Here is a 22478-nt window from a genome sequence, read left to right as displayed (position 1 = left end):
CACGGTATTTCATGTTTAAAAATATTTTAAACACTGCAACAAATGCCTTAGGAACCTACCCAGTAACTATTTCCTTGAGGAAAACCCTTTCTGAGTCAAGGATTAGATATCTTTTGATACCAGTTGACTTTTGATATATATTATTAAATTGCCTTTCCAAAATATGGTATTGTGATAATAGTAATGATCCCTGAAGTGGAATTATGGGTGGTTTAAATTTCCTTTTTTATTACTTATCAATTTTTCCATATTTTCCATAATGAACTAATTGAGATACCCAGGAGCAACTCTCATAATAGACAGACACATAGGTACGTAAACAGATACACCAAATTGTGTATTTATAGGTATAAGCTGGTTTTTAGTTATAAAATATAAAACAAGTTTTAAATGTAAAATGCCTCTTTCGTGGTATTCAGCCATTTAAAAGCAAATGGTCTATGTTGTATATATGCTTAAAACTGTTAGAATAATAGAACAGAATCTGTGTCTTTAATGTGTCCATTAGTATCTCTCTCTAAAACATAAATGAGATCATTTTCCTTTCTACCAATAAATACAAGAGTATGTTTAATGAGTATACTCTCAAGTGTTTCATGACTTATTTCATTACCAGGAGTAACAACCTACGTCTGCCATCTTCCTAATGACAATTTTCATTATAGAGATAAGGAAAGGCATTACATTTAGAAACTCAGCATCTCAGGTATAACTCCTAGATGAATATTTCCATCAGTTCCTCTTATTTTCCTGTTCAACATTAATCAGCTCTTTCCCTGTAAATATGCTATGTTTCATTTAGAGATAAGGTTTAAAGTTAATCAACTGCCTACATTATTGTTTCACTTTCAGGAACCATTTAGGTATGCATTAGGGAAACACAAATATTAAAGCTGTAAATGTGTTTCTTAATGAATTTACAGTAACATTTCATTAATTTAAAGCCCTTTCATACAAAGAAGTGCAGCAATAGAAAAACCTCTTCATTCTATTAATCTGTGAAAGTGATTGTGCCCAGAAGGAGGTTTTCCGAGCACAGTTTGAGGAGGAAGGTAAGGAAGATCACCTTGAGTGGGCTTCAGATATTTCATTGCAGTTCCTCAACCTACACGGAATGGTTCCAGTTTGCCAGTTCTCAGCAAATATCCAGACCTTTCCTTTCACAGATAATTCAAAGCAGCATAATTGAATTTCCTACTTACTGGTAGTTTCTGTCCTCAACCTGCCTTTAAACCTGTCTCACCGTTCCTATTTATCAAGTCAGTGTGGTTTGGATGTGACACAATGGACCTCAGAATGATTCTTCAAGGAGTTCTTACAGTAGGAAACTGAAATTCTTAAGAATGGGTTGTAAAGGATCAGCATGCTCCCTGCATTATTCATGCAACAAATATTTGCCAAATCATTACCGAGTGCTAGGCACCAGGCTAAGTAATGCTCCCCCTGTTCCTTGTAGATTGTATTTCCTATATTACTTTGTTTGTTCCAACGTTACTATGATCTTTTAAATGTCCATTTGAATCATCCTTTGAACAAGCTGGCTTCTGAGTTCCTTAATTTGGTTTTTCCAAAGCAGATCCTGAAATAAGGACTTGGCTGTAGGTAATTTTTTAGAGAGGTGATTCCCAGAAGTAACAGTGAGGGAACAAGAAGGGGTGTATGCCACTGTATTAGTTACCAGAATACACAAGAGATACTCAATCCTTCTGAGGAACCATGTTAAACTGAACTGCCTTCCAAAGAAGGGAAGCTGGGGCTCCATCAACTCCTGATCCCAACTGGTTTAAATTTGTCGCCAGAAGTATACACTCCTCCACAATTCCAGACTACCCTTCCCTGCACTTAGAGAGCTCTCAAAGGAAACCCCTGAGGCAGAAAAGCAGAGGCGAGATAGGTGCTCAAGGCAGGAAGGCAAAAACAAACAGGAACCGTTTGCCACAACTGCTGATGAAATCCGAGCTAGACCGAGGGGATGTGACCCAGGGCATGAAAATGTCACTGCAACTTCTTCTTTTTCAGTAACCTTGTTCTCTACCCATTTCAGATAGTCACTTGCATAGTCAACCCCTGGCCTTGTAGTTACCTCTTCCCTACTTTCACTTTTAAGAAATCCCTTCCCCAATCATAGCTTTTGTCTTTCAAACTTACTATCTCTAGTACTGTGGTTTAAACAATTCTTACTCCCTTTTACATCCTACAGTCCATTAATCCTACCACCTTTCTACTGGCCACCACCCTCCTTGTGTCCTCACTTCTTTTCACAGTCTAAATACACCGCCCATCTTTATCATCATTCCCTTGTACATATTCTCAACTCTTTTGCCTCTCTTCCACCTTCTCATTCTCTTGTAGCAAAACTTTAATACTGGGTAAGTTCATCTCTCCATCTACTTTGTGCCTGCATCCTGTAGCTGGATGAATCCAGAGAAAACCTGAATGTTCTCATTTGAAAGGGATAGTCATTCTGCAGAAGTAGCCTCTTGATGCTGCCCAACAATCAAACCCTATTTCCCTGGTTCCTTCACACATGCATCCTAGATGGTTGTTTCATTTCTCACTTCTATTCTCACTTCAGTCCTCCAAGTTCCTCCTTATCTTCATTTGCAGTTCATAATCTTGCTTCCTGTACCTCTGAGAAAATAGAAGTAGAAAACAGAAGTAACTTGTTTTGAATGCCCATAAGCTCCATCGCCACATCTATCCATCTCATTGTACATGTGCCCATACACTCTGAATCATTCTATTAATACAAACTGTCTGTACCCCTATCCAAGGCCAATGCTTCAACTCATTCATTAGATCCCATCAACTTTCTCTTGCTCAAGGATATTGCTACTAGAAATATTCCCTCTTTTTCCTATATCATAGATGTTTCTCTCTCTGATGAATCCTTCCCACAAGGATAAAAACATGTTAACATTGCACCATCTTAAGTTATCATCATCACCACCACCACCACCACCATCATCATCATCTTCATTACCTTAATACTTCATTACCTACACTTAGTACCTCATTACCTACACTCCATTACACTCCTTTACTTTACAGCAAAAAGTAAAAAATTAGTTTACAGCAAAACTAATTTGGAGTTGCCTCTTCACTATCTCTGACTACGCCCATTCTTTTTTTGAACCAAACCAATGCAGTCCCAGTCAATATTCTCTTGTTCAAGACAAAATATGAATTGCCTTCATATTTGACTGCTATATTCAATAAGAAACAATCATTCCTCATATTTTTTGACACATCAACAGCATTTGACACAGATGATCACTCACTTCTTTGTGAAATACCTTTATCATTTGGCTTCCAAGACATTTCAAATACTCCATTTTCTTTACTCGCTACTCCTTCTGAGTCATTTTTGCTACTTCCTACCCATCTCCCTGGTTTCTAAACATTGTAGTACCCCAGTGCTCAATCTTTGAGCTTCATATATATCATCCATTTTCATAGCCTTAAATTCCATCTATATACACATGAGTTACACATGTATCTCTAACCCAGACCTCTCTTAAAAAATTTTTAATTAGCTATTTTGAGGCATAACCTACATTCAATAAAATTATACAATTTATGAGTTTTGACAAATGAATACAGTCACATAACCACCACCAAAAGCAAGATGTGGAACATTTCTTTCATCCAGAATGTTCTCTTCTGCTCTTTTGCAGTAAAAACCTCCCCCCATACCCTGCTTCAGCTTCTGGCAACCACCAGTCTGCTTCCTGTCTTTAGAGTTTTATCTTTTCTAGAACTTCATATCAATGGAATTATCCATTATGTGATATTTTGAGAATGGCCTTTCACTTAACAAAAAATTTTTGATACCCATTCACATTATTACAGGAATCATTGGTTCTTTCCTATTTACTGCTATGTAGAATTCCTTGCATGCATGCACAACAATCTGTTTATTCATTCCCACTTGAGGGAAATTTGAGTTCAAATAAAGCTACCAAAAATTGGCACATGTGGATATTTCATTGTGATTTTATTTTGCATTTCTTTCATAACCAATAATGTTGAACATCATACATAAGCTATCATACATATGATATCATACATATCATACATACATATGTACATTTAGCATTCATACAACTTATTTGTGGAAGTGTCTACAAATCTGTCACCCATTTTTGTTGTCATATATTTATCTTATTAAGCTGTAAGAGTTCTATTATGGACGCAAGTTCTTCATCAGATCTAGGTTTTGCCAATATTTTCTTTCCAACTGTAGCTTGCCTTTTCCTCTCCTTAACAGAGTATGTTGAAGAGCAAAAATTTTACATTTCAATTCATTCTAATTTTACCACCTTTTTAAAAAAAATGTATGGTTTATACATTTTGTATCTTAAAATGTATTTGCCTAAACTAAGGTTATAAAGATATTTGCCTATGTTTTCTTCTATAAGTCATATGGTTTTAGCTCATATTTAGGTGTATAATCCACTTAAAGTTAATTTTTTAGAGAATGTGTGCTAAGGGTCAAGGTTCATGTGGTTATCCAGTTGTTCCAACACCATTTATGGCAACAACTATCCTTTCCCCACTGAATTAACTTGAAAACTTTGTTGAAAATAAATTGGCTACACATGTATGTATCTATTTTGGGACTGTCTTTTTATTTCCACTTTCCTATATGTCTATTCTCATGCCAATACCATGGTATTTGATTACTGCAAAACTTTAGAGTAAGACTAGAAATCAGATAATATATACATTCTCAAATTTTGTTCTTTTTCAAAAATTGTTTTGGCTACTTTAGCACTTTTAATTTGCCTATAGATTCTTGACTCAATTTATAAATTTTTACCAAATAATAAAAGGTGCTAGGATTGGACAGATTACATTGAATCTATAGATAATGTAGGGACACTTGACATTTTAACAATAATTAGTCTTTCAATCTGTGAACCTGGTATATGTCCCCATCTTTGAGATTTTCTTTACTTTCTTTCAATAAATTTTATATTTTTAAGTGTATAATTCTTGCATATATTTTATAAAACTTAAATATTTCATATTTTAAAACTATTAAATACTTTAATGCCATTAAAATGTATTATTATATTAAATTCAAATCCCAATTGTTGGTTGTGAATATATAGAAATACAATTAATTTATTGAATATTGACTTTGTATCCTGCTACTTTGCTATTTATATATTAGTTCCAGTAGCTTCTTTTTCTCCCCAGTATCTTCTTTGTAGATTCGCTAATTATTGTTTTCAATGTAGATGATCATGTCATATGCAAATAAAAGCAGCTTCCTTTCCAATTTGTATGTCTTTTGCTTCTTTTTCTTATAATATTGCACTAGCTAGAAATCACAATGAAAATAGAAAAGAAGTGGTGAGAGTGGGCACCCTTGCCTTGTTGCCAGTCTTCAGGAGAAAGTATTCAGTATGATACTAGATGTAAGGATTTTGTAGATGCCCTTTATCAGATTGAAGAAGTCCTCTTCTATTTCCAGTTTGTAGAGTTTTTATCATGACTGGGTGTTGAATTTTGAGGAAAAAAAATGCTTTTACTGCATCTATTGAGGGGGTTATGAATTTTATCTTCTTTATTTTCTGTTAATTGGTGAATTATATTTATTCTTGAATGTTAAACTAAAACTGAATTCCTGAGATGAACTTTCATTGGTCACAATGTATTATCCTGGGGCACCTGGGCAGCTCAGTTGAGTGTCCAACTTCAGCTCAGGTCATTATCTCATGGTTTGTGGGTTCAAGACCTGCATCAGGCTCTGTGCTGACAGCTCAGAGCTGGAGCCCACTTCAGATTCTGTATCTCCCTCTTTCTCTGCCCCTCCCCTACTTGCATTCTCTCTCTCTCTCTCTCTCTGTCTCTCAAAAAAAAAAAAAAGAATGAAAAATTTTAAAATGTATTACCCTATGCAAATTAAAGCCACAATGAAGTATTACCTCATGCCTGTTGAAATGGCCAATATCAAAAAGACAAAAGATAAATTCTGGCATAGATGTGGAGAAAAGGTAATCCTTGTGCACTGTTGGTAGGATTATAAATTGGTATAGCCCTTAAGGAAAACCGTGTGGAGGATCCTTAAAAAATTAAAAATAGAACTACCATTGATTCAGCAATTCCACCTCTGGGAATATATCCAAATAACGAAAACACTAACTTGAAAACATATCTGAACTTCCACGTTCATAGCAGCATTATTTACAATAGCCGAGACATGGTTACCAGAGGCAGGGAGTGGAGGGAAAAGAAATTGAAGGAAAGTAGTCAAAAGGATTAAGCTTCTAGATATAAGATAAATAAGTAGTAGGGATGTACAACATGAGCATTATCATGAATACTATTGTATGATATTTAGGAAACTTGTTAAGAGAGTGAATCCTAAGACTTCTTATCACAAGGAGGAATTTCTTTCCCTTTATTATTTTCTTCTTTCTTTTTTTTATATTGTACCTATATAAAGGTGAAGGTATATAGATATAAAGGTACCTATATCTATTGTGAAGATAGATGTTAGCTGAACCTATTGTGGTAATAATTTCGTAATATATGTACATCAAACCATCATGTTGTGTGCCTTGAACTTATACAATGATGTAAGTTATTTCTCAGCAAAAGTGGGACAAAAGATGTGTTATCTTTTTTTATATATGGTGGACTATATTTGCTAAAGTTTCACTTAAAGAATTTTTCACTGATGCTCTTGAGTTTACAGTTTGTTACTCTAACTACAGTTGAGTTAATCAGCTTCCAAGATGTTCTCCAATGATCTCTGTATTCTAATGTTCAAGCCCTAATATAGTCTACTCCCACACTGAGTAGAGATGACCTGTGTAAACAATAAAACTGACAGTGTGTGATTTCTTAAGCTAGGTAAAAAAGATATTTCAGCTTCCAACTTTTTTTCTTTTTTTTTTTTTTAATCACTCATTGAGGAAGCCAGCTGCCGCCCTGAGGACACTCAATATCCCTAAGGAGAGTTCACACAGAAAGTAACTGAGGACTCTGGCCAAGACCCAGCACCAACTTTCCAGTCACATGAGTGGGCCATCTTGGAAGCAAATTCTCCATTCCCAGTAAAGTGTTCAGATGACAGAAACCCCTTTTAATCTTAACTGCAGCCTCATGAGATATCTTGAGTCAGAGCCAACCAGCTAAGCCCATCCTAAAGCACAAAACTATGTGAGATAACAAATGTTCACTGCTGTTTTAAGTTGCTAAACTTGGAGTAATTTGTTATTCAGGAATAGGTAACTAATACAACGATCTACCTTCAAATGATAAGTCATTTCATGAACATTATGAGGAACTTTCAACCCAATATTTCTATTTCACCATCCTGTCCTTTGAGCTATTTTATCATATACTTTATTTCTACATATGTTTTAAACCCAAAAATACATTATTTCTATTTCACTTTAAGCAGTCCATTATCTTTTTAAAAGACTTAAAAACTCAGAACATAAAGCATTTTATATTTACCATATACTTACCATTTCTAGTACTTTCCATTCCTTAATAAAGATCCAAATTTCCATCGGGTATTTTTCTTCTGCCTGAATAAGTTCCTTCAGCATTTCTTACAATATAGATCTGCTGACACTAATTTTGTTCACATATGTTTGTCTGAAAAGTGTTTATTTCACTTCCCTTTGTGAAAAATCAGAAAGCTGGCTGTAGAATTCTAGATTGACTTTTTTTCTTTTAATACTGAGGATTGCCGGGTGCCTGGATGGCTCGGTCGGTTAAGGGTCCAACTTCAGTTCAGGTCATGATCTCACGGTCTGTGGGTTTCGGGCTCTGTGCTGACAGCTCCTAGCCTGGAGCCTGCTTCTGCTTCTGTTTCTCCTTCTTTCTCTGCCCTTCCCCCACTCACACTCAGTCTCTCTCTCAGAAATAAACATTAAAAAAAATTTTTTTTTAAATACTGAGGATTGTCTTCTGTGTTGCATAGTTTCTGACAAAAAGTTCCTGATGTGAATATGTCTTTTTTATTCTGGCTACTATTAGGATCTTCTCTTTATCATTGCTTCCTAAAATTTGATTACAACGTGTCTTGGTGTGGTTTTCTTTATAATTTTCCTCCTTGGAATTTGTGGAGTTTCTTGGATCTGTGCGCTCAGAGTTTTCATCAGATTTGGAAAAAATTTGGCCATTTTTCTTTAAATATTTTCTACCCTCTCCCTACCTTGCTTCTAGGATTTCAATTCTAAATATGCATCATCTCCTGACATTGTACCTCAGGTCATTCATGCTCCGTTCCCTTTTCTTTCAACCCTTTTCCTCTCTGTACGTCATTTCTATAGTTTCTATTGGTCTGTTCTCTTCTTTTGCAGTTTCTACTCCGTTTATCTAGCCCATTTATTCTTCCTTTTGAGTACCTATTTTTTTTATCTCCTGATGTTTGATTTGGGTCTTTTTCATATTATCCGTTTCTCTTTTCATCACATTCTGTTTCTCCCTACTCTTGTGCTAATATGAAGTAAATTTATAATAACCAATTTTAGTTATTCTATCACCTCTGTAATTTCTAGTTCTATTTATTGACATTTTTCTTGTGATTATAGGTCATGTTTCTGCCTTTGTGAATTTCTAGTAATTTTTACTGAACACTGGACATTGAGACCTTACATAAATAGGTGCCATATTTTGTTGGGTTCCTTTTAATAGTGTTGGGCTTTCTTCTGGCACACAGTTAAGTTGCTTTGAATCAGTCTGACTCTTTTGAGGCTTATTTTAAACTTCGTGAGGGAGACTCAGAACATCCTTTAGCCTAGTGCTAATTTAGCCTCACTACTACTTAACTACTAAGGTACCCTTCTGAGGATTCTCTCCAATGCCCCACACAACACAAGGTCTTTCCTCTCTGACTGGTGAAAATGATCCCACTGAAAATCATCCCAGTCTCATGTGAGCTTTAGGAATTATTTGGCTTATTGCTTTGCAGTGGTCCTTCCCCCTGCCTGGGGTAGTTGCCTCTCTCACATGCATTTATCAGTACTCAGACTAAGGTCAAGAGGCCTCTGAAAATTTCTGAATCAATCTTTCTCTCTCCCTCCTCCTCTCTCTCTGTCTCACTGTTTCTCTTCCTCCCTCCCCCCACCAAAAACGATTCTAGCCGCCTTAGCCTCTCTGAACTCCTATCTCTGTTTCCTCCATTTGGTGAGACCAACAGGCTTTGTTTGAGTTTTCCCTCCCCCCACTGAAAACTGAAAACTGAAAATTGCTTCCAGATGGCAAGCCAAAATAGGGCAATAAGGTTCACCTTGTTTGTTTTTCCTTCTCTCAGGATCCCCAGTGCCTGTTATCCAATGTTTTGAAAACCTCATTTTCCAACTTTCTAGTTCTTAAAGGTAGGAGAATAATTCAGTCCTTGTTAATCTATCATGGCCAGAAGAAGTAGTTTTCTCCTGAAGACTTTATTTAAATATCAAACCACTCATTGGACACTTCTATTTGTAAATCTAATAGGTATATCAAATTTAACATGTACAAAGTTTAACTCTGATCTCCTGTGCATGCCCCACATCATGTCCCTCTTTCGATATTCCCTGTCTTCAAAAATATATCCAGATTCTTATCCTACCACAACCATCTGATTTCACTCTAGTTTGCCATCACTCTTTGCCTAAATTATTATACTAGTACCTGCATGAAGCAGGCTTTACTGCATAAAAAATATCCTTCCAAATCTCAGTGGCTTCCAACATAATTTACTTCTTGCTCATAAATCTACAAGTCTGCTGTGACTTTCCTGTGCTTGGCTGAGCTTTGCTGGGTCATCTTGTCTTGGCTCTAGGCTGTTGGTCAAGTTCCTATCTGCTCCATGTCTCTCATTCTGGTGCCCAGGCTAAAGGAACACCTGCTACTTGGGCTACACTTTTGACAAAGCACAACAGGGCTGAAGAAAACCAGCTGTGTCTTTTAAAGCCTCATCTCTAGATTGGCATACGGTAACTTTTCACTCACATTTCATTGGCTAAATCAGTTCAATGAGCAAATCCAGTTTTAGTGGGTGGGTAAAATTTACTCTACCTAATGTAGAGGATAGGAATGTGAATATTTGTTGAATTGGTCTACAGCAGCCCCTTAGTTGGTCTTCCTGTTCTTTCTCGGGCCCTTTTCAGTCTGTTCTTAACATAAGATTCAGAGTGATCTTTTTAAAACATTCCAGGTCCCGTCTTTCCTAAAAACCCATCAATAGCTACACATTTCACTCAGAGTCCACACAATGGCCTATAATGTCTTGATCAGTCGAGCACCCAGTCACCTTCTAATTTCATTTTCTACCATTGCCTCCTCACTTTCTCAGTCCCTGTAACATAGGCCTCCTTGCTAACCTGGAATACTCCACGCGTATTCCTTTCTCACATCATCTCACACCTGTTAGGATGGTCATCATCAAAACAACAAGAGATAATAAATGGTGCTAAGAATGTGAAGAAAAGGGAAACCTTCTACACTGTCAGCGGAAATGTAAATTGGCACAGACATTATGGAAAACAGTAGGGAGGTTCCTCGTAAAATTAAAAATAGAACTGCCACATGATCCAGCAATTCCTCTTCTGGATGTTTATCTGAGAAAACAAAAACACTGATTCAAAAACATACCTGCACCTTTATGTTCATAGTGGCATTATTTATAATAGCCAAAACATGGGAAAAACCTGTGTCCATCCATAGATGAATGGATAAAGAAGTAGTGATGTGTGTGTGTGTGTGTGTGTGTGTGTAAAAATATTATTCAGCCACAAGAAACAAGGAAATCCTGCCACTTGTAACAACATGGATGAAGCTTGAAGGCATTATGGGGGTTTTTTTGACTTTTTTCTATAAATTTTTGTTTAACGTTTATTTATTTTTGAGACAGAGAATGAACAGGGGAGGGGCAGAGAGAGAGGGAGACACAGAATCGGAAGCAGATTCCAGGCTCCAAGCCATCAGCCCAGAGCCCGACGCCGGGCTCGAACTCACGGACCGGACCGTGAGATCGTGACCTGAGTCGAAGTCGGACGCTTAACCGACTGAGCCACCTAGGCGCCCCTAAAGGCATTATGTTAGTGAAGTAAGTCAGGCAGAGAAAGAAAAATACTGTATTATCTCCATTGGAGAAAGGGGAGGGTCAAGGTACAAACTCCCAGTTAAAGGACAAATACTAGGGATGCAATTAATATACAATATGATGTAATTAATATACAATGTATTAATATATAATTGCTGAATGATATACAGGAAAGTTTTAAGACAGTAAATCCTAAGCATTCTCATTACAAGAAAAATTTTTTATTTTTTCCTCTCTCTGTTGTATCTATATGAGATGATGGGTACTAACTAAATTATTACTACAATTATTTCACAATATATGTAGATTGAGCCATCATGCATACACCTTAAATTTATACAGTGATGTACCTCAATTATTTCTCAATAAAACTGGAAAGATAATTTGCCTCTCAGAGCCTTTGTGCTTATATTGCCCTCTATCTAAAACATTATTCCCCCAGATGTCTCACATGCCTCTCATATTTACTCAAATATAACCCTCTTGGTGAGCCTTCCCAGAATGCCTTACTTATCATTTCAAAGCATTCAATGCTCCCTAGCCATCATTTCTGCATTATTTTTCTCCATAGGACTTATTATACTTTACATTGTTTATTACCTGTCTCTTCCCACTGAAATGTGAACTCCAGGAAGGTAGGTCATTTTTATATGTTTTATTCATTTCTGTATCCTCTGGAATAGTGCTTTATACATAATAGGCACTCAATAAATATTTATGGAATGAATTAACAGTAAGCTAGCATGAGTAACAATGCTCTATTATTATAAATAAATTGTCTTAATAGGGAGAACCATTCTACCAGGAAAAGTTTAATGTTCAATCTGCATCTATCCTTTGAATTCAGAGACCACATCTAGACTGATGAAGAAGTTCAGGAATCCCAGGGTAGCATTTTAAAAAATAACAACAACAACAAAACTTTAAGGAGTTTTTTATTATAAAGAATATCTTTGAGGAGCTTATTGCAAATGTAAAACTTGTACAAACAGGAATTATACAATCTAGGAACCTCTAGAAAGAGTACACATTAGGGCATTTGATCATTTAGAGGAGGTCAACCCCTATTCATTTTGGGTATACACACACAGACACACACACACACACACACACACACACACACACACATATATATTCAATATATATGATAATTCAATATATATGATAAACTGACTTTTCATCAATTTTAATATGCCTCTCTCCTATGCATATGGAATATAAAAGATGCATATTAAAATTGAAGAAAACTCAGTTTTATGGTCTCTGAAGGGAGTCTATAGAAAGTAAACTTTGAGGACCAATGAAATAAGGTATACAAAAAATGCTTTGCAAAGTTTAAAGGAAATCAATTTTTAAAAATGCAAAATACATTTTTTCATGTTTATTATGATATAAAAAGTAAGTCAGGGCATCGGGTTTACCATGGCACCTGTGCTGTCAGGACAGTAAAAGTTTCAGTGCCCACCAAGAGGACACATAGACTACTTTGGCCACTGTCATAGAGGGCACTGATAGCAATGGAGGCATGGAGAAGGGAAAGGAAGAGAAGGGAGCTAAGGTACATAGTTAATTAGGGATAGAAAAATGCTGCATGTCTCTAAGCTAGTGCTCCTCCAACTTTAGTGGGCAAAGGAACCACCAGTTCTTGCTACAAACCCAGATCCCCCCTCCAGTGACACCAGTCATGTTGAGCATGGGCTGGGGTCCAGCAAACTGCATTGAACAGACACCACAGGCAGTTGTGGTGGTGAGGCTGGGGTATCAGGCTTCAGAAAGCACTGCTTTCAGGCTCAATTCACCCTCTCCCATGCTCCTGTTTCCCACCTTCATTTTAGATGTGTTCTTAATAATGGCCAGAAGGTGGCATGCAAAACACCTAACTCCAGAAATGTAGAACCAAATATTCTCACATGAATTGAAGAGTTACATCATCCAGAATACACGCCTCTGTTCCCAATGGAGACAACACAAAAAGACAAACGTATACAAAAATGAGCAGCAGAAAGGCAGTATATACCACAACTACTATCTCCACTTGACCACTGACACCACATGAGATAACACACATTGTGAGAATCTTTTTCATTTTGAAATTGTAGTGTGTAATTCTTGGAGCACCTGGGTGTCTCAGTCAGTTAAGCATCCAACTCTGGGATTTCAGCTCAGGTCATGGTATCACAGGTTTGTTTTGTTTTGTTTTTTTTTATAATTTTTTTTTCAACGTTTTTATTTATTTTTGGGACAGAGAGAGACAGAGCATGAACGGGGGAGGGGCAGAGAGAGAGGGAGACACAGAATCGGAAACAGGCTCCAGGCTCCGAGCCATCAGCCCAGAGCCTGACGCGGGGCTCGAACTCACGGACCGCGAGATCGTGACCTGGCTGAAGTCGGACGCTTAACCGACTGCGCCACCCAGGCGCCCATCACAGTTCTTGAGACTGAGCCCCGCGTAGGGCTCCATACTGACAGCACAGAGCCTGCTTGGGGTTTCTCTCTCTCTCCTCTCTCTCCCTCTCTCTCTGCTCCTCCCCTGCTTGTGCTCTCTCTCTCTTTCTCTCAAAATAAATAAATAAACATTTTTTTTAAAGAAATTGTCGTGTGTAAAAGTATTGGCTTACAGATTATTCTGGATTTTTTAAGAAGATGCCTGTTGTTTGATTGGTTGCTTGCTTTGAGCCTAAATGACCGTCAACTGACAAATGGATAAAGAAAATGTGGTTTATACATACAATGGAATACTACTTGGCAATGAGAAAGAATGAAATCATGTCATTTGCAGCAACGTGGATGGAACTGGAAGGTATTATGCTGAATGAAATAAGTCAGTCAGAGAAGGACAGATATCCTATGTTTTCATTCATATGTGGATCTTGAGGAACCCAAGAGAAGATCATGGGGGAAGGGAAGGGGAAAAAAAAAAAGTTGCAAAGAGAAGGAGGGAGGCAAACTATAAGAGACTCTTAAGTACAGAAAACAGTCTGAGGGTTGATGGAGGGGTGAGGGAGAGGGAAAAATGGGTGATGGGCATTGAGGAGGGCACTTGTTGGAATGAGCACTGGGTATTGTAGGCAAGCGATGAACCATAGGAATCTATCCCCAAAAACCAAGAGCACACTTTACACACTGTATGTTGGCCAATTTGACAATAAATTATATTAAATATATATGTATAAATATAATGTATAAATTACATATGTACATATATGTATAAATATGTATATATGTATAAATATAATGTATAAATTACATATGTACATATATGTATAAATATGTATATATGTATAAATATAATGTATAAATTACATATGTACATATATGTATAGATGTATATGTATACATATATGTATATATGTATAAATTGTATATGTATACATATATGTATATGTGTATATACATATATATAAATTCAATATGTTAAAAAATAAAATTTAAAAAATTTCTTAATTTTAAAAAATTTTAAAAAATTAAAATAAAGGAGCTAGATTTGCTAACAACTATATAAGGCTAAAAAATTAAATAAATAAATAAATAAATAAATAAATAAATAAATAAATTGTAAATAAATAATAACATAAAATACTGTAACCTACTCAGTTTTCCCTTTGAAAATGGCAGTAATAAACTCTCAAGGCATTTTATTTCAGCAGTTCTCATAATGTAATCTTTACTAGGCTCCTTCCCTCGTAGCAGATAAGCCTCCCAGTTCAAGGCTGTGAAGAAGTGATTTTTCAATCATCAGAGAACTTCCTCCTAAGTCTGCCAAAGACAGAAGGGACAGCATCCTGAGAAGACCAAAATAAAGAGACCATCCCAAATTGTTCTCTTCTTCCCGGTAGTCTCTGGGGATAGGGGTGGTGAGGTGGGGGGGCGGGGGGGGGTGATAATGGGTTCTGTGTGCTCTAAAGAGCAAGGCACATACAAGCAGTTACCTGTATCTCATTATATTGTAATTCTCTGTTGTTAGCCCTGAACCTCTGGAAAACATTGTTGGGGGGAACAGAGCGGGCTCAGCTAGCTGTGGTATATTCCCAAAGGGGTGTGTGTCTTTAGCTAGGCCTGGGTGCGAATGGCGGCAGGTGTCAACATCTTCCCTGAGGGCAAGGGTGGTGCTGGCAATGATGATTAGTGAGATCCTCAAGAGACAGAGGATTTAAGGCCTGGGCACCTGGTCTCATAGTCCCTTCCCCCACAGTTGAATTGTTTAAATCAGGTGAAAGGTTATTTTGTGTGGAACAAAAAAAAAAAAAAATTACTCTTTAACTAGGTGTCCAAATATTCCAACTTTTGACACAAGCTGCTTTGTAAACGCTGATTGCAGTGACTTTCTTCATAATACATAATTAAAATAAGATGCATCAAAATCTTTTCCTTTTCTTTACAATCCCAAATATGGGCTTTCTTTTGAGAGGAAAACTCTATTTTCCTTGTGGAAAATTAAGGAGTTCCTGTAAGAAATGGGAATGACATACCAGAAGGGATATCCTTAAAGGGGGATTAAAGAGGAAGTTCTTCACAAACCTAGACTGCAAAATGAATTATAATGTAGCCAGTGTTACAATTGCAGTCATACATCAAAGACTAAATGTATATTCCTTAGCTTGTCAAAACTGAGCGGAAGTAGAGCCAGGGACACAATGGAAGCCAAATGAAACTTGCCAGCATGACTGACTGGTTTGCTTACTTGGAGCCCATTGAAATGTAGCCTAAAAATACTTTCTCTTTCCTTCCCAGACTCCTTCCTTCCCCAAAACCCTCCTTCCAATTCTGCCTTCATTTTGTCACTTTCTACTCTTGCTCCTGTCCAATTGTGCCACCTCACCTCTTTGAAACTTACATTTTTGTCTTTAATTTCTTATTCCAACTCATTTCTTGTGTGTCTTTCATGCTTTTCCTTTATCCTGATACCCTCTCTTCACTAAGTTTTTTTTCCTACTTCCATAAAGATTACTCTAAAGCTGTCTAAAACAATAAAGTAAATATTGTCTTACTTATTGTTGATGTCTTGTGGAAATTACGCATGTATCTTTACAAGGACAAGATCTTTAATTATTTGTTTGTGGTAAAATGCATCCAGTGCTATATGCACTAGGTACTCATTGAGAAGATCAGGGAGAGCAATTTTACTTAGACCACATTATCTCCTGAGACCCTTCAAATATTCTATCTTGTGCCACTATACCTATGGTGCATATGGGTTAACAGCATTGGCAGTACCTGGGAGCTTCTTAGATCTGCAGGGTTTCAAGCCCCACCCATTCTTGTTGAATCAGAAGATTCCCAGGTGATTCATACATGCAACAAGGTTCGAGAAGCACTACGTTAGAGAACATACAGAAACCTTCGAGGCTTCTTTTCTGCCAGGTGATTGTAAATGTCCAGAATTTCATAATTAAATCCTACTAGCTTAGTATAACAGAGCACAGAACTAAAGGCTATCTTGGTGGCTTCAAAGACTTAATGTCATGTAATATACATGACATTACAATCCAAGACGATGACTCAGACACAAAGGAGAGTAAAACATGTTAAATGCTTAGTACTATTGCAGTAGGGGATCATGAATAATTGGATGTTGTTCTCAATAAAAGATACCCGTTTTATAGCCCTGTACAAGTGTGCATAAACAACATACATATCTCCCTAGTCTTTATTTGGATGTCTGACTAGTTAGAGAAGTTAGACATGCATAACCAGTTTAGTCATAACAATCATGTTCAGAAAACAGTCTCTAGACTTCCACCTAATTCCTCCTCTACGTAAGACCTCCCGTGAGCTGGTAGGAGTCCAAATTCTTGTGGTGCCTTTGTGAACCACTTTGCTTGATTCATATATGTATCTTCATGTAATGGCTTTTAATAATAAGGGATATTTGGAGATGAAAAGATTAGAGTAACCGAGCCCATTCCATTGGTAGGTTGCCATTTTTTATAAGGATTTACTTTACTGGTATACCATGTTTTCATTACTGGTTTGTTTGTATTCTTTTTGGCTTAGATTCTGAGTCCTGTATTCATGAAAAATCAAATGAAGTCCTTCAGCTATGCTGCTTTGTAATTAGGAAGCACAATGTGAATGCTTGTTATCATTCTCCAGTCACACACCTGCCTAGTGGGTAAAGGGTAGAATTCAGTCCATAATTTGGTGATCCAGGCTTTATTGTCAAGTAAGTTGACTGAAAGATTATAGTTTTGATTGACTAGAAAACTACTCTGCTCTTTTTGAAATAACTATTCAAAAAATTATTCAAAAATTATGGGAAACACATAGGGTGTTAAAAATGCAGAATTTGCATCAACCTTTAAGAAATTTTGTAAATGGGGGACCTGGGGGCTGAGTCAGTTAAGTGGCTGACATCAGTCCAGGTCATGATCTCACGGTTCATGGATGCAAGCCCACATTGGGCTCCCTGCTGACAGCTCAGAGACTGGAGCCTGCTTCAGATTCTGTGTCTTCCTCTTTCTCTGCCCCTATCCCTCTCATGCTCTGTCTCTCAAAAACAAACAAAAGTTAAAAAAAAATTTTTTTTAAGAAAAAATTTCATAAAGAACCAATGGCACCTGGGTGGCTCGTTCGGTTAAGCATCTGACTCTTGATTTTGGCTCAGGTCATAATCTCAGGGTTCGTGAGATTGAACCCCATGTCAGGATCTGTGGTGACAGCACAGGCCCCTCTTGGGATTCTCTCTCTGCCCCTCCCCTAATTGCACACCCATGCATGCTCTCGCTCTCTCTCTCTCTCAAAATAAATAAATAAACTTTAAAAAAAAAAAAAAAAAAGAAATGTTGTGGGGCACCTGAGTGGCTCAGTCGGTTAAGCGTCTGGCTTCGGCTCGGGTCATGAGCTCACGGTTTGTGAGTTCGAGCCCCGCGTTGGGCTCTGTGCTGACAGCTCAGAGCCTGGAGCCTGCTTCAGATTCTGTGTCTCCCTCTCTCTCTGCCCCTCCCCCACTCATGCTCTGTCTCTGTGTCTCTCAAAAATAAATAAACATTAAAAAAATTTTCTAAGAAAAATAGAAATTTTGTAAAGAAACAGAAGTATGATTCTCTTTACAAGGAAACATAGGAGCTTCCTTACTCACTAATAATTTGACCCTCTGTGATAGGCATTGGAGAGAGGACCTGTAAGGGGTAAGCCAGCACCAAAATTCCAATATATAACTCCTTTCGAATCCAGAGAGGGAAAGAATTGAGGCAACATCTTTTTACCATCGTTCTGTCTTTGAGAGTGAGAAAGGCAATTACAGAACATGAGGTATTAGAGACATGACATGAGGCCTTCTTGGAGAGGTTTAAGACATCTCTACCTCAAAAGAAGAACAATCTAATTCAGGAGACGCCAGGACACCATTCCAAGAAATAAGGACTCTCAATCAGTGCACATTGCAGGAGAGAGAGCTAAAAGGTTCTCAGCAGCCCCACCAAAAGCAGTTTTCCTGCAGGCATAGACCATAAAGGCATGAACTTTAAGGATATTAGTGTTTATTAATCTTGCAATTTCTGGTATCTTATTTGGCAAATAATGCATACTTAACGAATAAGGAAAAGACCCAAGACATTAAGACCTAAGATCACAGTAGATGCAAGTAAATTAAAAAGTTAAAAATTTTTAAAAGATGAAAGTGAAAGAAAATAGTACTGCTTTACAACAAAATAGCAGATGTATTTAGTAAGGATACCTAAAGGGTACGCACATTCATTTGTTTTATCTTGTCCTACTTTATTCTTCCATGTTTATGCCTGGCAAATATTTTAAACAGTTAAATACACATACTATATATGTTTCATGTTCAGAGAAAAATATATTGATATTGATTGGGTAATTACTGATATTAACGTAAAATGCTACCAATGGCTATCTTGTAGGAGGTGGAAGGAGTGATACTTTGAGAATTGGGGAGGGCTTTGGTTTATTCACATCTGTTGAATTTGTATGTACAAATATGACTTTTTATTGGAAGGAAACCTCCACTCCCTAGCTTCATGTATTTAAGTAAATACACTATACTAAAATTCCTTGCATCTCTCCCTCTCTGGCAGGCTCCTTCCTAAGTATTATCGGATAGGTGAATTAGAACAAGACACTGAGACAGTTCTCAGGCCCTTTCTCAATCTTTTCAGAGCTGGTCTGTCAACCAGAAGCATGTATTTCTTTATTGTCTCTGCTGCCTGTGGCACCCTGCTTTACACCCATTCCCCCACAAACAGAAGAAAAAAACATACGGGAGAGCAAGGATTTTGCCTGTCTTATTCACCTCTGTGTCTCCAGCATCTAGAACACCGTCAGCACTCGCAGAGTGCACACTAAATAAATACTTTTTTGACTAGGTCAGTAAATTCCTCTACTCTTTACTATGCGGTGAATTGCCTGCCCTGCCAGAGAGGCTGGCAACTGTCCAGCAGTGCTGAAGACGAGCCCACTCACCGAATTCAGAGATGAACTTGAAAAGTCCGCTACGGCTGCACCAAGCCTTGTGTTTGTGTTCAATCCCTTGCTGCTTAGCACGACAGTTGCCATGTGATACCTACCTGCTGACCACTGAGCTCAACTCTTACTTGACTCCAAGTTCAAGAGGAGAGGAAAGATATTGTTTGGTGGGTATACTCAAATCACAATACTTTTATCATGAAAACTTTTGCTTTGAAATGGACTTAATTAGGGAGCTATATTACTTTTTAAAAGCAATGTCAACTACACTGTGTGCTTCTGCAACTCTCTAACACGCATGAGTAAAGAGCCTGCGTCCAATAAGCAAATATACACGTCACTAAATGCACTGTGAAAAGGGGGCCCATGAGGAATGAGAGCACCACCTCCTCACTTACCCCTCCAGGCTCTCAGAGTATCCGTGGTCCAATAAAACATCCTGACCCTGAGACGGCAGGTGTGAAAGGATACTGGGTTAACGGAAAGGAACACTAAGCTCCACCTAAAAGGACAACATACTTTTGCTTTTTCTGTGTTCTCACAAAGCCAATGACTCTCCAGCATATTTCAGAGGATCAGAGACCTCCACATGTATCTTTGTAAGGCCACTTGCCCAATCTGGAACTACCCACTAAGGACCAATGGGGCAGAGTTGAGCTTCTCTAGGCTTTTTACAAATGCCTCCTAAACTGGGTTGCAGAAGTCTGGGGTCAGCTGCTGTAAATACATGCTTATCAATTAATAACCAGCTCTACACAATGCCTTGCAAAACTACAGCTGCTAAGTGGCCACACATACACATATTTATTTGTTTAGGCTACTGCTGACCTCGAAGATTGTTCATAGACTTAAAAAGACAGAGAGGGTAGGGCACAGACACTTTTGAGGACGGTTTGGAAGTTTCTTACAAAACTAAACATACGCTTACCATATGATCCAGCAATCGAGCTCCTTGATATGTACCCAAAGGAGCTGAAACGTTTTGTCTACACAAAAATCTGCACATGGATTTTTATAGCAGTTTTACTCACAATTTCCAACATTTGAAAGCAATCAAGATGTCCTTCAGTAGGTGAATGGATAAAAACAAAAAACAAAAACAAAAAACTGCGGTATATCCAGGCAATAGAATATTATTCAGCTAAAAGGAAATGAACTATAAAGCCATGAAAAGACATGGAGAAAACTGTAATTCATATTATTAAGTAAAAGAAGGTAATCTAAAATTACATATTATATGATTCCAACTGTATTATTTCTGGAAAAGGCAAAACTATGGAGACAGTAAAAGATCAGTGGTTACCATGGTGGGGATCATGGGTGGGAGTGAGAAGAACAGATGACTTTTTTGTAATGTTTATTTATATTTGAGAGAGAGAGAGACAGAGAGAGAGAGAGAGAGCTCAAGCAGGGGAGGGGCAGAGAGAGAGAGAGAGAGAGAGAGAGAGAGAGAGAGAGATGGAGACAGAAACTGAAGCAGGCTCCAGATTCCAAGCTGTCAGCACAGAGCCCTATGTGGGGCTCGAATTCATGAGCCACATAGCACAGAGCAGTGAAACTATTTAGAGCAGTGAAACTATTCTGCAGGATACTATAAACGGTGGATATATGCCATAATATATTTGTCCAAACCTATAGAATGTACACCACCAAGAATGAACTTCAATGTATGGATTCTGTGTGATTATGTACATTTATCAGTTGTAATGAATGTACCACTCTGGTGAGGGATACTGATAATGGGTGAGATTAGGCATGTGTTGGGGCAGAGATATATGGGAAATCTCTGTACCTTTCCCTTAATTTTGCTATGAACCTGAAATTGCTCTAAAAATTAAGTCAAGAAATGAAGGAAGGAAGGAATGAAGGAAGGAAAGAATGAAGGAAGGAAGGAATGAAGGAAGGAAAGAATGAAGGAAGGAAGGAATGAAGGAACGAAGGAACGAAGGAAGGAAGGAACGAAGGAAGGAAGGAAGGTCATATTCTTCAAGAAAATAATAAGTGAAAGAGAGGTACATTCCTGTCAGGGAATTATTGGCACTATTTTCCCTTCTACTTAGTGTTCTAAGGCAGCAGGGCCATATATTGCAAAAAACATTCAAACCAACAGAAATGTCAAGACGAGAGAACGGATGTGCTGAAATAGGGCAGGGGTGGTAAATATACCTCCTTCCTTTCCCTGCTGGTTCAAGACACTTCTGTCTTCTTGCCAGATCTTAGCACGCAGGTTGGATGCATACCCTTCCCAAATCTTAAAGCCTAGAAATACATCTTCCAACAAAATCTTAACTCACGACAAAATAACTACAGTCAAGCAAGTTGGAAGTGGCATAGAATGCATTTCAAGTTGGATATTGGCTGAACATTAAAATCAATAGTTTAAAGGCCCAGAATAATTTTTATCAGTTAAGACTTGGCTATAACTTGAGAGTCATTAACTTATTAAATTCTTAACATTTCAGAGACTATAAAAGCAATACAGCCTGGCTATATATTTCAATTAACATTCAGAGCACTTACCACCACATAGGATCAAAACATTTTTAAGAGATTGATAAAATGCCTGTGTTGCCTGCTAGAGCAGAGGAGGAAAAAGCAAGGGGGGGAAAAAGACAAAAACAAAACTGCAAAACAAAACCAGAACTCCAATCACTTGCTATGCTTCTAGATAACAGACCTCCCTCAAGATTCTTGTAGAATTCTTAGTTGATCTGAGTCCCTCGATATATGGTGCCCCTACAGAAAAGGTTTAAGTGAGACAGACATCTGTTTGTTCTATATATGCCACTGAATGCCTTCCACATATTCTCTCTTGAAACTCAGAGAACAAGTCACAGAGTCTCCCTCAGGGACAAGACTGCCAATTAGGCCAACTTCCTGAGGAGACGTTTATTTTTAACTTGATGGAAACATTGTAAAGGGAGACTTATTTTGTTGTTTTTTATTTGTTTGTTTTGAGGAGACACCTAAGATAGCAAGAAATTGCCTTAGAATTCAA

At 37.6% G+C, this 22478-nt stretch overlaps 1 protein-coding gene across 9 annotated transcripts in view; it reads right to left on the bottom strand.

The window, feature by feature from the left end:
• The window catches only part of LOC128312907 (collagen alpha-1(IX) chain-like), a 228472-nt gene that overhangs the window by 184385 nt on the left and 21609 nt on the right, over positions 1 to 22478 (bottom strand). For 4 of the 9 annotated variants that reach the window (XR_008292852.1, XR_008292851.1, XR_008292849.1 and 1 more), the window contains exon 1: positions 7488 to 10545. The exons of 3 other annotated variants lie outside the window; for them this stretch is intronic. Coding sequence is in view for 1 of the 6 variants with exons in the window: in XM_053208666.1 (XP_053064641.1) it covers positions 5498 to 5503 (6 nt within the window). In the remaining 5 variants the exon portion in view is untranslated. Of the gene's footprint in view, positions 1 to 2953; positions 5504 to 7487; positions 10546 to 22478 lie in introns of those variants that run through there. 2 more of the 9 variants (XM_053208675.1, XM_053208666.1) reach the window with 1 other exon arrangement.

The sequence above is a fragment of the Acinonyx jubatus genome, chromosome F2 (genome assembly GCF_027475565.1).
Source record: "Acinonyx jubatus isolate Ajub_Pintada_27869175 chromosome F2, VMU_Ajub_asm_v1.0, whole genome shotgun sequence".
Classification (NCBI taxonomy): Eukaryota; Metazoa; Chordata; class Mammalia; order Carnivora; family Felidae; genus Acinonyx; species Acinonyx jubatus.
This window is presented reverse-complemented; position numbering and strand designations above follow the sequence as displayed.